General features: G+C 47.1%; 1 protein-coding gene across 4 annotated transcripts in view; it reads right to left on the bottom strand.

Annotated features, from left to right (window-relative positions):
- Nucleotides 1–16,936, bottom strand: part of REEP1 (receptor accessory protein 1) — an 80,316-nt gene that overhangs the window by 48,152 nt on the left and 15,228 nt on the right. For all 4 annotated transcript variants that reach the window (XM_025210065.1, XM_025210064.1, XM_025210066.1 and 1 more), the window contains exons 2-3: nt 5,040–5,112; nt 702–778 (exon numbers count right to left, since the gene is read on the bottom strand). In XM_025210065.1, the coding sequence (XP_025065850.1) occupies nt 702–778; nt 5,040–5,112 (150 nt within the window). The remainder of the gene's footprint in view (nt 1–701; nt 779–5,039; nt 5,113–16,936) is intronic.

Raw genomic sequence — 16,936 nt, 5'->3', positions numbered from 1 at the left:
AGCAGCCGTGGGCTGGCAGGCTGATCCCCGGGGCCCCTGCCAGTTGGGACTGCTCTGGCCTGGCTCAACATGTTGCACATGAATAAACTCCAGAGCTTATTGTTTCTGGGCACATGTTCAAACAGTGCACCCAGGAGCAATAAACCCAGGAGCAATAAACCCAGGAGCAATAAAGCCCTAGAGCTTATTTCTGCACAGTAATAGCATGTGTAGATGTGCCCATTGTGGTTTATCTTCCTCTCCTCTCTCTTCATGTTTCCACTTCCCTCTCTCTCTCTCTCTTCCTGCTTTCCCTCACTCCCTTCCCCTCTCTTCTCCTCCCTCACATACACAGAAAACTTTCTATATGCTGGTCTCTACCCCCTCCAGTAGCCTGACTCCTTCATAAGAGCTCAAAACAGCAGCAAACTGCCAGATCAGCCAGCTCTCTGTGGACAGTGACAAATCTTCACCAGATACAATCTCACAATGCAGCTGCCCTGAAGTTACTATTTCCCACCCTTCCTTCCCCTGCCCCCGTTCCCTAATTCTGGCAGCAATGGAAAAGGAAATGTCAATCCTCCAAGCAAAACACCCTGTGCACCTGGCATGATTGGCCCCCTGTTCAGGAAATGGCCTAGCGTTGTGAGCCTCTTTCTGACCCTTTTTTCCCCTTATAAACATTTCCATTTTTCATCTCACTACCGCTGCCCTATGCTCACCAGCAAAGAAAGATGTCGGTGAATGTCTCTGCCGTCGTGAAGAGTGCAAATATGATCCAATACATCATCCATTTGACCTGTGAAGAGACAGCACTCACTCAAGTCATGTCATTTCACCCGGGGGATCTCCATAGCTTGCCCTAGTCACAACAGCCAAGGGCACCATTGCTGATATAGCAGGCAAACATCAATATATCAATTTAACAGCTGGGGAGAACTTCAGAGATTTTGCCAGGGATCACTCAGCAAATTGTGATCTGTACCCGAGTGCACAATTCCAGTTCTGTTATGTTCATATCTAAATGGGGGACCTCCGGGGAACCTCTAGTTCCAGATAGAAAGAAGGTGTATTAATGATTTGGTCAGTCACGCTCCTCCCACCGAGTAGTACCAGCGTGTCCAGAATGGCTGGTGCTGAGTGGTGCTGCGGGAAGCCATGCATCACCCACACCCCCTTGGTGTGACACTGTCTTCTTCTTTGGGCCACTCATCATCATGCGATTATAACAATCTCTGGTGGGCCCACATCTTAAATACTGTATGCAGTTCTGGTTCCCACATCTCAAGGATGTAGGAGAACTAGAAAAGGTAGTGAGAGGGGCAACCAAAAGGATCAGGCACATGGAACCCTTAGCATACTAAGAGAGGCTCAAAAGGCGATGACTCTTCATTTTGGGAAGGAGAAGGAAGAGGGAGGGATGTATAAAATCATGAAGGATGTGGACCAAGTGAACAGGGAACTGTTGTTCACCAAGTCCCAGAATACTAGCACTAAGATGCACCCGCTGAAATTAGTAAAACTAACAAGAGAAAGTAGGTTTTTAAAAAAATGCAAAGCATAGGTAACTTGTGGAAGTATTGCCACAGGAGGCAGTAGAGGCAGATAGCATAGCCAGGTTCAAAAAAGGGACTAGATAAATTCATGGATGATAGATTCATTAATGGATATTAAACACAATGGTTGATGTTTCCTTTGGCATCTCTAAACCAATAATGGTGGATGCCTGGGAGGATACTGAATAGGAGATAAATCACTCTAGATATTTCTGATTCAGTGCTGTCCCTGTATAGCATCCACCCCTGCCACTGTTGGAGACAGGATACTGGGCTGGATGGAGCATTGGTCTGACCCAGCATGGCACATCTTATGTTTTTATATAGATTGGTGAATCCACTGCAGCTGACATGAACTGAGCTGGATCTTCTAGCTCCAGTGGACTAGTTCTAGAGATTAGGATAATAATAGGCTCATCTACTTCTGTAAAGAGCAAGCAGTCACTAGAGGGAAACATGCTCTGGGTTATAGATACAAAGCTAAGGTCCTATTGATGCTCATCAAAGATCCCAAGGTACTTTTCACAACAGTATAGATGTTAGTCCTGGAATCTTGCACAAATCCCTATTAGGGTAATTACATTTGCCTAATACACAGAGACAGGAAAAGATAGCCAAGAAAAGATTAGAATTATCTGCCTCTTACATGACTCAGCAGGGGCTGTAATAATATGTCTTCTTTGTGACAGGCAAACGAAAAAGGCTTTGGAGGCTGCAGTCTATGTTGCTGTGTTTTAATGAGGGAATTGCTGTGTTTTGGTTTACTCTGGAAGCTGGAAGCTTTTGTGATTGAACAAGAAACTGTGTCCTGAAGCAGAGACTCAAAAGGCATGTAAGTATGTAACTGGGGAGTGAACTCAACCCCCAACATATCCCTTTGCAGTTGCAACAGTCCACTTCCTAGGTTCCCACTGAAATGGTGGTGTACTACCACTGCACTGTGGCATTACACCCCAGATAGGGTTGCCTTTCAGATGGGTAGAGCAATCCCTAAATACCAGAGCTGCCAGGGAATCGTGCTTTTATCCTGTGACAAATTCTGATGAAAACAATTTTGAGCTTTTGTTTAAAAATCTGCAAATATAAAAACTTTAGGGCAGTTGGCAACCCCAAGCCAAAATTTTGGTTGGTTGGGTAACATTTTTGCCCAAATCAGATGACTAAATATGAGCAGAGATAGTTTCATTTGTCTGTCTTCCCCAGAATTAATTATTGGAGAAAAACCTTGAAAAAAATGTTATTAAAAACTGAGATTCTCTGTGGATCCAAGCTAGGGCGTGTATTAGTTAAAGGAAAAAAATCACAGCCTGGCAGACACAGTTAAACTGAAGGCAGGGTAAGGTTGCACCTCATAGACCAACTAAATCAGAGATGTATAACTGTCTATAAGCAACAGCTTACTTCATCAGGTGCATCAAATACACTTCATCTTATTTAATCTATAAGGTGCAACTCTACGTTGCCTTGTCTGACTATAGACTAACACAACTAACACTATCTCTCTCTGCTCATAGTTATACTGAAACAACTTTCAAGTGTAGACTAGGCTCCAGACCAAGGGTGAAAAACTCATCTGAGCCCCCTGGCAAATGGCGGGGGAGCCACGAGGGGCCTAATCCTTGTGGCAATGCAGTCCTAGCCCCTTCCCCACCATCCTCCCCAAGGCGTGTGTGCCAAGCAAAATGCCTTCACATGCCACACTCTGGCACCCGTGCCTGTGGTTGTCTAGTCCTGCCCTAAAGCTTGTCCAACAGCTCTCCCAACTCTACAGTTGATCCAATAAAAGGATCTCAGGCAATACAATAATAATATGCCTCTCAGACATTGCTTGGACCAGCCTGACTACAACAATGCTCCAATTTACTGAGCTGCCTGCACATTCAAAGATCTGTCCCCTCACATTTTGCCTCGAATACCTGGCATGGGAGGCAGGACCCATCTGGTTTACTTCTCACTCTCTAGACAAGTTAATGGTTCCCTTTATCAAGAACAGGCAGAGGAGAGCCTGAAATCTTAACAGCCACTGTGGTCACAGCTCTGACACTGCACTGAGCACAACAGATACTTATCAGTTATCACAGCCATTAGCTGGATATGACAGTGGGTTTTTTTCCTCCCCAGAATGCTGACAGGGTGGAAGAGAAATTTCCAAGGGCTCAGCAGGTCCAGTGTAGGGGGCTTAGATGTAACACAAGATTGTGTCTGTCCTGCCTGTCACAGAGGGGTTAGACATCATGTCCGCAGCGCTCTCGGGCAACACAGCAATAAAGCCACCGTAGGGATGTGCCCCACAGCAACTCTGCATCTGTCATGATTGAGAGCAGCTGTGTGGAGCACCCAGCAGTGGCACATGCAAGCAGGAGAAGGAGCTTGCTAGGAATTGCCCCTTTCTAAAGGCACCAGAGAGACAGTGTAAATGCACCCAAGAGGGTTGAGGTGCTCCCACACCCCACTTTCTCTACCAAAAGGCAGCAGCACCTGCCATGGGACATGACAACCCAGAGAAGTTCTCCGAGGAAGACTGGGCAGCTACATCCAGTCGTCCCACACCTATATGAAGAAGCCAGTCCACTAGGAGAGGTGTCTGTGGACACAGCTGAGGATCCTAAATCACCTATAGGGGAGGTTAGGGAGAGCAGCTGAAAGTTCACAAGCCTGCTGAAGTGGCTTGATTTTGTGCATCTCCCCTTAAATTAAACCAGCAAAACCCAAGCACCTTTGAGTTCTGGGTCCTAAGCAGCTTTTGAGACCAACTATCCTATTATTCTGATTACACATCTATCTTTTCTTTTTCTCCAAAAGAGCCATAAAATCATACATGGGGTCAAACACTGCCAGTATTTAGTGAAGGCAACAAAAGTCAGAGTGTTTTTCAATTTTTATGTTAGTCTTTTTAGTGAATTTAACCCCTTGCGGTCCTGTTTTAGATTACTGGACTTTCCTATGAGATTTGGTAATGACAATAATACTTCCAGAACTTTATATGCAGTTGTTGACTTTTATTCAGGGAAAAACCTGAAATTTCCATTTTAATTGGAGCCAAAAATGTAGGGGCAACTGATAATCCAAACAATGCACCATATTGGTAGGAGTGGGCAATTATTTCAGATGGAGGGCCACTTACTGAGTTTTGGCAAGCCATTGAGGGCCGCATGACAGGCAGCTAGGGGCAGATAAATATTAATTTTCTAAAATTTTTAGGGGCCCCATGGGCCAGATAGAGTGGCCTGGTGGGCCGCATCTGGCCCGCAGGCCACATTTTGCCCACCGCTGGTATAAAGCAACTATGTAGAGGCTAAAGCAACTTTTCAAATAGCACATCAAGTCAATGGCAAAACTGGGAGCAGAAACCAAGTCTCCTGAGTTCAGTATTGTAACCAGGCTGTCAGGTCACTTTGCCCGTAAGCTAGGTTTCCATTAGCCCAGGTTCACCACAGTACAGGCAAGTAGAATGAGCAGAAACCATAAACAATACATACCCCAGAAACAATCCCCATTACTTACATATTCCTTAATATCCTTTGATTTTACAGCCTTATAGGAATAATACGCAGGGTAAAGAGTGCCGAATATGAGCCTGAAACAAAACAGAAATGGAGTGAATTGATTTTCTGTCACAGGGCAGTATTTTTTCTTTCTATTCATTGTATTTCTTGAAACTGCAGAAAGCATCAGGATTTGATTTGGGACCATTGTTACAGTGCAGGATTCATGCTGCATCATTGACTATAATGCCATTGACATAAATAGGAGGCACAACGAGGCCTAAATTCCTTTCCCCTTTTAGAGCAAAGTCAGTGGCTGCAGCTTTTGAGGCTGTTACATTGAACAGATGCAGCCCAATGGAACCTGTCCGAGAGGTCCCACCTAAGTGTAAAAATGCCGGAGAACAAACCAACAGGAAAACATATATCTGATTTGAAAATAATCTCCCACAACACAGCAAAGAGGGTATGCCACTTGATTGTGGAAACCCTTTCTCTGAAATACCCACTCCCTGCTCCAAAATGTTGGCAGGTGAGAAGGACAAAATGGATCTGACTGTGTTAAGAGCTGGACCCTGGACTGAGAGCTGTGTAGGAGGAGCCTTGCACCCTTCTGTTGAATCCACTGGGTGCAGGCATCTGACCACATAAATCTGACTGCAAGACTACACCTGAAAAATCCCAACCTCTCAGATTTGCCTTTTGGTACGGGAGAGACCCTCAGGTTCAAAAGTCACATCACAGTAAAATAAAAGAATCTGTAATTTGCACATAAATCCTTTCAAAATAAAAGCAAATTAATTTTTATACAAACTCCTTTCTGTCCCGCTGTTGTTTGTGCAGCTTGTTGATCATTTCTTTCAATCTGGGCCACAAAAAACCTCCAGTCGGTTCCACATTTGTTCTCAGCCCATTATACTCTTTGGTGGCAGTGACACTGCGATGCTTGTACTAAAACCCCCAAAGGGGAATGCTTATTGGCTTAAAAGTACCTGTTTCCATTGGATTTCTCTTTCATTTCAGGTAATCATTTCCCGTGGTCTTAGGGATGGAAAATCTCATTGTTTCATTACCCAAATGGCCTGCCATTGTCTTTTCCATTTTGCTAATTGTTCACCAGCCAGGAGCCTCATAATTACATTTATATCCATTACATGCATGAGATATAAAAAATGTACACTCCCATACGCAGCGCAGCATTGTACTTCCTAAAGCTGCTCTCAAGAAGGCATTTAGAAGAGAATGGGGTGATACTGCATGCATCTTGATTTGCAAAGCAGTGACCAAGGACAATTTGCTTGCTATTCATCATGCTTACTGTAGCATAACTTAGCAAAAACCAAAGCACAAAGCAGACTTCAAGGACTTAGCCACAGACTCAGTATTTTGCTGAGGTTTTTTGCTGGCTTCTGCTGGAAATAGTGAACTTAGGCACTATTTCACTCATCAGGGTTGTCTGCATGCAGGGATTAGGTAGTATATTCAGAGAGAAGATTCTGGGAAAGCACGCTCATTGTTCTCCCTTGAAATATCTTCACACACACAGGGACACTGTTTCAGGCAGGGGAGGCACGCAGACAATGGTCTGGTATCTACCCTGCCTTCTGACTGGATCCTGCTGTCACTGCAGTTCACAGCAAAGCTACCATTGAGAGTCGTGCTAGAAGAGTCTGGGCCTACGTCAAGAATCAATGCTAAAAAAAGCAGAGTTCTGCCCAGGCTCGGAAAAACAACCTTGCGAGTGAATCATATGTTTGGCCTTATTTATAAAAGTGCCACATCTCTGTCCCATTCTACTTTCCTCCCCCCAGGCTGGCTGCTATCTCACGCTCTTGGTTTCCTGCTAATAAATTCCAGCAGCTGACGATTTAGATTTTCTTCCTCACTTTATGCTAATAACAGAAACCAAGGAAGTTGTCTATAGGGTCAAGTGAGTTTACAGGATCACTGGAACACAGCTCTATGCATAACTGTACAGTACACATGTATGCTTACTGGCACATATATGGCAAACACTTGGAAAGTTTCCTGTAAGGGGAAGAAATCCCTCACTACTTTTTTATATGCGGGCCAAGGGATGGCTATTGGGCTGCTGTGCCCTATCAGTATGGATTATGTAATGCTTTTTAGTTTTTCCCTGGCAGTGCAGGATGTGTGAGAGCATGGCCATGTTGCTGCTGTAGACCAGACAGTGGGGGAGAAGATCTGAGTTCTCTCCCTGCGTTCCCAACTTGCTGTGTGCCCCGGGCTAAATGACTGACCCTCTCAGGCTCTCAACATCAAAATGGAAATAAGAGACATTTACCTGTTTTTTGTAAACCCCTGTGAGTTCGGTGGGTATGAGCTATTGTACAAGCCTGATCCAAAGTTTAGGTAGGTCACTGTTTTCATCGGGCTTTGTTTCAGGTACATTAAGTATGAAACATTTAATTTATATGCACTAATTTTTCTCTCTTTCCTCCCCAAATCCTTCCTCCACAGCTGCTAACAGCACCCCCATGTTCCCCACTTTCCAAATTTCCTGCATAACTAAAATTGTCTTTGATTCTGCCTCTCGCCCATCCAGGCACTTACTGAATCTTTCCTTGTGGGCATTGTAGAATCATAGAAAAGTAGGGCTGGATCCTGCTCATGGCAGGACTCTCCCTTTCTAAACCATCCTAATAAAGCATTTGTCTAACAAAACTGTTCCTAAAAACCTCACAAATGCCCCTCACATGCACACATAACCAGGCACAATGGCAGGAACTTCAAAAACACATATCTTACTACAGGTAAAGCAGGGAGATGAGGGCACTGCCAATATCCTGCCATTGCAAGGACAGGAAGGAGTTTGTTAACCTCAGTCCTTGCTCTCTGTTTCTCTGCCTAAACCAAGGTATAGGGCAATCACCATTCTCCTGCCTGGATTGCTTCTCTTCTCTCTGTCTTGCTGTCCAGCCAGCATGCAGTAGCTAAAATCCTCTTTCTTCCCTGCTGCTTCAACCACAGGGCTCAACCCTTGACAGCCAAATCAAGTTTAAGAGTCTCATCTGTGCTTCCAAGTGTCAGAAAATGCTGCTCTTAGACTACCATCCTGGACTCTTATTATATCTCATAATTGCTGGAACTGACTAGGAGCCCTCAATCTCAGGCTTCTAACACAGTCTGGAATTGACGACATCCTGCCAATTTCAAGACAGCTATTAGAGTAGAGGTGGGCAATTATTTCCGCTGGCAGGCCACTTAACAGGTTTTGGTGAGCTGTTGAGGGGTGCGCACACAAAATCTTTTAGAAAATATCATTTTAACAAATTACAGATAAACAAATCATATACTAAAAATAATCAAACATCTACTATAATATAGTTTAACTTTGTTCTGATTCATGTTTTTTGAGTAATGTATACAGAGACGGTTGTGTAATAGTTTAAAATAAAGTCTTATTCCTGTATATCATGTGGGAGGGTGGGATGCATGTGGGGGGTGAGGCATGGGTGTGTGCATGTGTGTGGGGGGGGGGATGTGTGGGGGATGTGGGGTGTGCGTGGGGGGGAGCTGCCTGTGTGCTACGTCCCGGGAGCTGGTTGGAAGTGAGGAAAGAGGAGCAGGGGGCATGTGCAGCAGAGCTTGTTCAGGTGGTGCAATGCATGTACAGGTACAATCCATCCTCTCCCCCCCATCTGGCTGACAGATGCTCCCATGGTGCTCTGCATGGGGCTGTGCCTCACCCGCTCCCACCAAGGGCAGACTGCGCTGCACTCCCTGGCCCATGCCCGCCAACACCATGGTCCTGGCCCCAGCCAGCATGCACAGAGCTGCTGTTGCAGCTGCCCAGGTAACACCTCTAGTGTCACCTTCTCCTTCTGCCCCTGCTGCACCACTCTGGGCAGCAAGTAGTGCATGGAAGGGCGGTGGCCATGGAGGTGCGAGCCAGGCTTCGTGTGCCCAGCCAGGCGTGATGAGTAGCCACGTGCACACAGCCAAGTGTGTGGAAGGTGGCCAGAAGCTGGAGCCTTGAGCACTAGGGCAGAAGCCACCCAGCTGCAGCTTCTCCCCATAGCCTGGCTGGGCACGTGGTGCCCAGCACCTGTCCCCATAGCTGCTGCCACTTCCCCATACTACCTGCTGCCCAGAGGAGCACAGCAGAGGCAGGAGGAGGTGCACAAGGGGCCACTGGAGGCAGGGGAAGCCAAGCACTACCCTGACGGCTGCAGCAGCAGAACTGTGCGTACTGGCTCGGGCTGTGGCTAGGGTGGTGCCTTGGTAGGCACAGGGTGGGCATGGGCAGGAGCAGGACGGGCTCAGCTCCATGCAGAACACTGTGGGGGCAGTCACAGGCTGGATACAATCAGTTGGCACACCAGCTCTAGCCGGTGGGCCATATTTTGCCCACCCTTGTATAGAGGCACCAGGGTAAGTGCATAGCCTTTCTTCCAGTTCCCCAGACCAAGCACTTAAATGGAGCACATGCTCCAAATTAATTAAGACTACATGGGGGAAAGGCCCATGTGTCACTGTGGACAGCTCAGCAGAGATCTATGCTCACTATTCATCAGCAAGCAAAACCGTAGGCAAAACACGAGTGTGCCTATGGACCTGGATGAAGAATAACACTGAAGATACTGTATAGCTCTGTGCCACATTCTGAAAAAGCACAGTTCTGGAGTGGACATCCTTCTTTAAAAGGTTGCTGTGGATATAGGAGGGGACTGGAGAGGGACAATACAAATGTTCTGAGGCACATAGTAAAAAACCCATAGGGAGACAGACAAAAATAGTTGGAACTGTTTACTTCAGACATGTCAGAGGGACCATGACTGAAGTCCACAATGTAATGAATAGCATGTTGACGCTGGTGGCCAAGGACACTGGCCAGGATGCCAAAAAGTAGGGCCCAGTCTCCTGCTTCTGCATGCACCCTCCAAACCTGAAACTACTCCAATGGTGGGGCCACTCCTGGGTGTCCATCTGAGGCCACACTCCAGGCCTCGGTGTCTGGTGGCCCTGAGAGTGTCACTGAGGTTGACTCCAGAGTGGCCTCATCAGCGTATTTCTGGGTTTGGAGTATGCAGGCAGGAGAGAGCAAGGGGGTGTGCTTGGAACCATCCCAGTGAAGGAAGGCTAGTGCCAGGAAGCAGACATGCCCATAAGGCAGTAAATTGGACACTCCTACCTGCTCTCTCATAACAGCAGAACCAGAATACATTTAAGACCAATACACAGACCTAGTTGTCTACACAACAAATTGTGGACCTGTAGAACCCACTGCCACAAGATAGGATTAAGATCAGGACCTTACTAGGATTCACCATATATTACAATCAGTCACATTAGATAGGGCTTTTATTATTCAAGCCAACCCCTAATCAAGAGGGGAAAGAAAGAAATTTCCCACGTGGAAAGGTTACTCCAGTACAACATTTCCTGCACCTTCTTCTGAAGCAGCCAGTACTGCTCACTCTCAGACACAAGACACTGGACTAATCAGACCACAGGTCTGATCTGATGCAGTATGTGCTTGTAATAGGGAGAGAGAGAGGGGGAAGGAAAAGGTCCTGCTTGCCCTCTCCCCCTTACCAGAGCAGGGGCCAGAGCCCATATCACTTGCTGCCAACACCATAGGCATGCTGCATGCTGTGGCGCCGAGACAGCCACACATGCCAAGCCAGCAGGGAGCAGAGGGGAAGCCCCATGGCTCCCAGAGAGGGACCGTAGAGGTGGAGGAGCTCCCAATACTATCCCCAGGGCTTAGCACTAGGCTTTTGTGGGGCAAGGGATCTGCAGACAGTGTTTGGGGATGCTCATGTGGTTTACCCCATTGGCACCTACAGCGCATGAGCCACAATTGAGTGAACTTTTGTGGACCTGAGGCAAGCAGGGGTGATCCCATTGATGCACATTCTACCATTTCCATCAAGTCGTGGTGGGCGAGTTGGAAGGTCGGATCAAACCCGTTGTCCGAGGCAGTTGGCAAGGTGACCAGGCCTTAGCAGGGACCTGCTACAGTGCTATATTGCTAATATACCACACTTCAGGGGTCAGCACCTGACTTGGGATTAGAAATAAGGCTGTCCTTTTGCCAAGTCATGACCTCTGACCACTAGACCTGCTGTCACCTTGAGCCTACAGTGACATCCCCACAAGTAGCTTGCATCCACTGAAGTCAATGTAAAGACTCCCACTGAGTTCAGTGGGTGCTGGGTAGAGGACTCAGAAATACCTTCCAGTGACTCCAATGCGGTTATTCTTGTGAGTAATTTGACTTGTGTGTATTTTTTGGATCCTTTCCGGTGCTTTAAACACAGGGCTGGAAGCTGTTCACACCACAAACCATAGGAGCTTTGCTCTTTTGGTTGCCGCCTAGAGCTATTTGAGTGGCTGGGAGCCTCCTTTCCACATAAATAATGGATGGCTCCTTCACATCAGCAGAGAGCAGCCAAGACTCAAAACTTCTGCACTAGTGGAGGGGAATTCACTTGGGAATCACTGAAATATTTTGGTCGTCCCAACACATTTGCTGAGCAGCATGTGCGTCTTACAGCCACTAGCAGCAGCTGAACTGTCTCAGTGCCAGCATTCTTTGCAGAGGCTGCCAACGAGGCTTCCAGTGGGTTTGCAATCATTATTATTAATACTAATTAACATTCATAGAGTGTCAGAGATTTGCATAGAGCTTTACAGAGAGCCTATATATATAAGGCAGCCCCGAACCCAAGGAGCTGATAGTCTACTAGTTTTACAGTCTAAATCCGACAGGCATGGAATGTGGAGACGAGCAGCAGAAGGGATGGAAGAGGGTTAAAGTGCATACAAATGATGGCAGATCATGGTCTGATATTTTAAGACTTCAGGGAAAGCAGGGGAAGAGGCAGCAGCAGAGACCCAGGGGCTCAAACCGGGTGTTCCCTGGTGGATCATGCGGACAGATTCTTTGTGGCCACTTTGTACCAAGGCAGCGATCACGAAGGAGCCATGAGGCAGCCATGAATTGGGCTGTCAGTAGTGCCAGTGAACACAGCCCTGACAGTCCTCCCCAGTGATCGACAGAGTTGACTGGGCACAATGAGCCCTGCCCCACTGGGACCCTACACATAGACCCTCAGAAAACTGTGGTTGGAAGCAACTGCAGGAGGTCACATCTAGTCCACGCCCTTGCTCAAGACAGGATCATCCCTGCCTAAATCAGCCCAGTCAGGTCCCACAGAAAGTTCAGTGACCTCCCTGAAACATCATCCCTTCTGGAGCTTCTCTGCTCCCTCTAGGGCTGGGCAGGGCCCTGCCACCCGCAGAGCTGGGATGTACCCTGAAGGCACTGCCACCACTTCAGATGGCACACATTAACATTTACACAGCAGTCAGCCACTTAAAATACCTGCCCAATCTCTCTGCTTTGACAATGCATCCCTTCCACCCTTATCCAAGGGTCACCAGCTTTGACTACAGAACATGCATATCCCAGCACTGCAGAGATGAGAGCAGAAGGCAACCCCGCTCCCCCCAGCTTTTGGCAGAGTGGGCTGCTTTCAAAAGGACTTTCTGTCATGCTTCATCCAAGGAGGCTTTGTCCATAATGAGTGACTCCATTGGAACAAGGAGAGCTCCCTTCTTCAGGGCCAGTGCAAGCCAGGAGCTGACAACACCTGACTGCTTCTTCAGATTACACTGCAGAGCAGGCAGACTTCAGCTCTCCTGACAAGGGAAACAGCTGGAACCCAGTGGGAGACCCAGCCTGGAGGCTTCTACTTTAAGCAGCTTTGACCCCCTGCCTACACCCCAGCACACAGAATATGCCTTGTTCCAGCTGACTCCATGTTTTTTCATGGGTGTGGGCACTGACCCCAGACCAAGAGGAAATCACTGATCACATGAACGTGTGAAGAGACATGATGGGGGCACAGGGGAAGGGGCCTTAGTGGCCCTGCCATGTTCTCCCCAGGTCTGTTTCCAGGGGCTGGAAGCTAGAGGGTGCGTGTGTGTGTGTGTGTGTGTGTGTGTGTGTGTGTGTGTGTCCGGGGGGGGGTCAGGAGGGACAGACAATTTTCTTTACTGTAACAGAGGCAAGAAAGTCAATCTGTTTGCCTTGCTGCAGACAAAGCAACATCCCAGCTTTCCCACAGCTAGCTCCTCTTTTAATACAATCCCCATTCTGTATTGGGGGACAGAAGATCAGGCCACCCACCGCAGCTCATGGACAGAGGGGGAACAAATCTCCAGGATCTGGTGACAGACATTTTACTCTGACTCAGCTCTTACTATACATTCTGAATGCTGGTTTATGGGCTGAACACACTCTACCTTTTGCCTCGGATACAGTGGCCAAAGAGTGACCAAGGTATGCCCTGTAGGCTGGATCTGGCCTGCAGAGCCATGTCTTCCACAGCCTACAGGGCTCCCCAGGGAGCTAAAAATTTGGTGGCTGGATGAGAGGTGGCAGAATCAATTAAAGCACCCCTAAATGTCTGGCCCCATGAGGAACCCAGCAAGCTAGATCCAGAGTGCAGAGCGGTGATACCCAGCCTGTGGAGCTACCTGTGGGCTCATAATCTGGCAGTGGAGAGAGCAGTGGCTGCCGTGGTTCGGGGAGCTTTTGAAATTAGCATTGCTCCTGCTACATCACAGCTCCATGTTCTGGATCTAACCCACAAACTGGACCTGTGCAATTCATCCAGCCCATGGATGAGGTAGTTTGACACTCTTGTACCATCATGGACCCAGGCAGCTGTTCCTGAGGGCCCAGAGAATGATATCTTCTAAGAACCAAGCAACCGTAATGAGAACTTCCTCACTAGGAAGGTGGTTGAGCACTGCAACAGGCCACCCAGAGAGGATGTGGATTCTCCATCTGTGGACTTCTTTAAGAACAGGTTAGACAAACACTTGGCTTGGATGGTTTTATCAGGGACATTCCTCCTTGATCAGGGCTGCTGTTGACCTCCTGAGGCCCCTTCCATCCCTACCTTTCCATAATTCTATGTGGTTATGAGGAGAAAGAAGTGTATGTAACAATCTCTCCCTCTCCCTCTCTGGATCTTTTGTAATAAACCCATAGGCAAGGATTTTTTGGAAGGGCACTTGATGCCCATATTCTCCCAAATACAGAATCGGTCCAATAAAAAAAGATCACAAAACTCCTTGCCACTCATGAATTTCCACGACCATCACAGCTACAGTAAGACTCCAACCCTATTACAAAAAATGAACAAACTGAAAAGATTAGAGCAGGGGTAGGCACCCCCTGGCACGTGCCAGAGAATGGCATGCAAAGGCATTTTGCTTGGCATGCACGTCTTAGGGTGGACAGCAGGGAAGTCGAGAGGGGCCCAATCCTTGTTGTGGCAGTGCAAGCCAAGCGCCTTCCCTGCCATCCGCCTCGACGCATACGTGCACCTGCCGCCAGCAACAAGCTGGGCTGGGGCTCCATGGGCCCCAGTGCAGTTGCTTGCAACCTCCCCACCACCTGCTGGGCCAGCTGTGGCAGGCAACCAAAAGGCTGCAGAGGTGGATAGTGGGGAAGGGGCCGGGGATGTGCTGCCACAACAAGGATCAGGCCCCTCACAGCTCTCCTGCCACCCGTCCCTGGAATGCCAACATCTTACAAGTCAAAGTTGAGGGTGCTTTTGGCACTTTGCCCAAAAATACTGGCAACCCCTGGATTAGAGGATCAGTGGCTTGCACAACATGAGGAATTGTTGGTCCAGTGCCTGTACAATAATACATGGACACCCCTTAAGCTTTCCTGGTTTTGGAACAAAACTTGCACTAAACCTTCTGCTACTAACAAGTGGGGTTTTTTTCTATTTCTAGTCACAGGCAGGTACTTCAAATACCGAAGTATCAGTAGCTCCTGGACAGGCTTTAGACATCTGGGAAGGCAGGTCGGGATTGAGCTAGATGTTTCTGGTAAGGAAGCAATTAGACTGTTATCTTTATGTTTGTGACTTGGCTTCCTGGCAGGGTGTTAAGAGGGTTACGGAGATTTCAGACTCACCATGAGTCAGCAATGAGATGCTGTTACAAAAAAGCCTGATTCGCTACTTATTACATTCGGTAGAAAGAGGCCCATTGACTCTAGCTGGATTTGAATCAGGCCACTAGTCATATATTGTAAGTGATTTTCATCATACTTCCTTCTTCTCGCTTCATCCCTAAATCCATGCCTAAAGCCAGATTAGAGGATGCTGCACCCAGCTTCATGTCAGCAGACCACAACTGTGAGCCGATATGCAGGGCTGCAGCTGGCATCCCTGCTTCTGGCTCTAAAGTCTCACACAGATGTTTCTCTGAAGGTTTTTGATAACAGGAACCCCGAAGGCTGATAGTAGAGTCTGCCCAAGGGATAAGGGACTGGTTCCCCCCAGCTTCCTGATGCTGGCCTTATGCACACCTCACCCCAGGCTGGTCATTCCTAGACTGTGCTGGGTGAGCAGAGCTGTGCATGAAACTATTTGCAGCCAGAATGCAACGGCACATTTGTGCTACTCAGAGGGAAGGACACCTGTTTCATATACCAAAATAGTATGCCGACAGACAAGGTTCTTTGGGTAAATGTGATATCTTCTATTAGACCAACTAAATAGTTAGAAAAATTGTTCTTTGCAAGCTTTTGGATACAAACCCCCTTTTTTTGTACCTGGAAGCTTTTTTTTTGGTACCCAAAAGCTTCCAAAGAACGATTTTTCCAGCTGGTTAGCTGATTTAATAAAAGATATCACATTTACCCAAAGAACTTTGTCTGCTATGTCCTTAGACCAACATGGCTACAACCAACACCCCCAAAATAGTCAGATTTTGTATATTCCCCCCTCCACAAGCTGGCATGTATTTTGTGCATCAATCAATAAATGATCTTGTGTAAATCTAGTATGTATCGTTAGCGTTTACTTATAAACTGGGTATTTCTGGTCCATTTGAGTGATTTTTGCAAGATACATGAAGTTAGGCAGCTTTTTCTCTATATGCCACAATTTGCCTTATGGTTTTTGCTCTCAAACTTGTTGTAAAGGGTCAACTGAACAGTCTGGTGTTCTTTTTCATTCATTATTCCACTGAGATTCTCAAAAATTTTGCTGCAACTGAACTCCTTTAAAAAACATTTGGCCTGACTTATTTGTGTTTCAGATATCAAAAATCCCATATTCCTGAAGGGCTATTGTGTCTAAAGCTTGTCTAACATCTCTCCCAGCTATACACTTGGTCCAATAAAATGTATCACTAAAAACATCTTTGCCTCTCAGGTGCTTCCTGGATCATCATGGCTGCAACAATACACCAACCCAACTACATTCCCGACAGTTAGGGCTGAACTGACTGACAGAAGGCTGCCAGCCTCAAAGCTACATTTGAAACAATTAACCGCTTCACAATAGTGTAGTTGCCATATGCCAACACAAGGTGTGCCTTGCCTGCTGGAGTCAACACCTTAATTCTGCATGAGCCTTTACTGGGAGAAGAACGGGCTTGTTAGACTCTGGTATTCAGACAAGCGAGGCGTCAGTCAACAAAACAGGATGGAAAAAATGGAGCTAAGAAAGCAAGTCTCAGAGGCACCCCACAAAACAGCCTGCTCTCAGAAACCCAGGAAAATCTAAGGCATCTCTTTTGCTTTTGTCTTTGCTTTCACTTGGAACTGTCACTGTATGATCTATGTCTAATTCCCATTAAGGTTTTTATGACCTGACGTTTCTTGCTGCATCTTAAATTAAGTGGTCACTGAGTAGAGTATGTATTTGCCTGACAGTAAGAGAGCTGAGAGGAAGAAAAAGAAAAGATGAGGTTATTAACTCAAATGATGGAGAAGAGCAAAACACCCTGCCCTGCCAAAATTTTGCTACACACCCAATTTTCATTCATGCCCATCCTTATAACTGTTCACACAGGCATGGGCACAAGTGAAGAGTCTGGATTTGCACACCCTGGGCCACACTAGAACTGGGT

Source organism: Alligator sinensis, unplaced genomic scaffold (genome assembly GCF_000455745.1).
Source record: "Alligator sinensis unplaced genomic scaffold, ASM45574v1 scaffold656_1, whole genome shotgun sequence".
NCBI lineage: Eukaryota > Metazoa > Chordata > Crocodylia > Alligatoridae > Alligator > Alligator sinensis.
The sequence above is the reverse complement of the archived record's forward strand: the minus strand, read 5'-3'. Positions and strand labels throughout refer to the sequence as shown.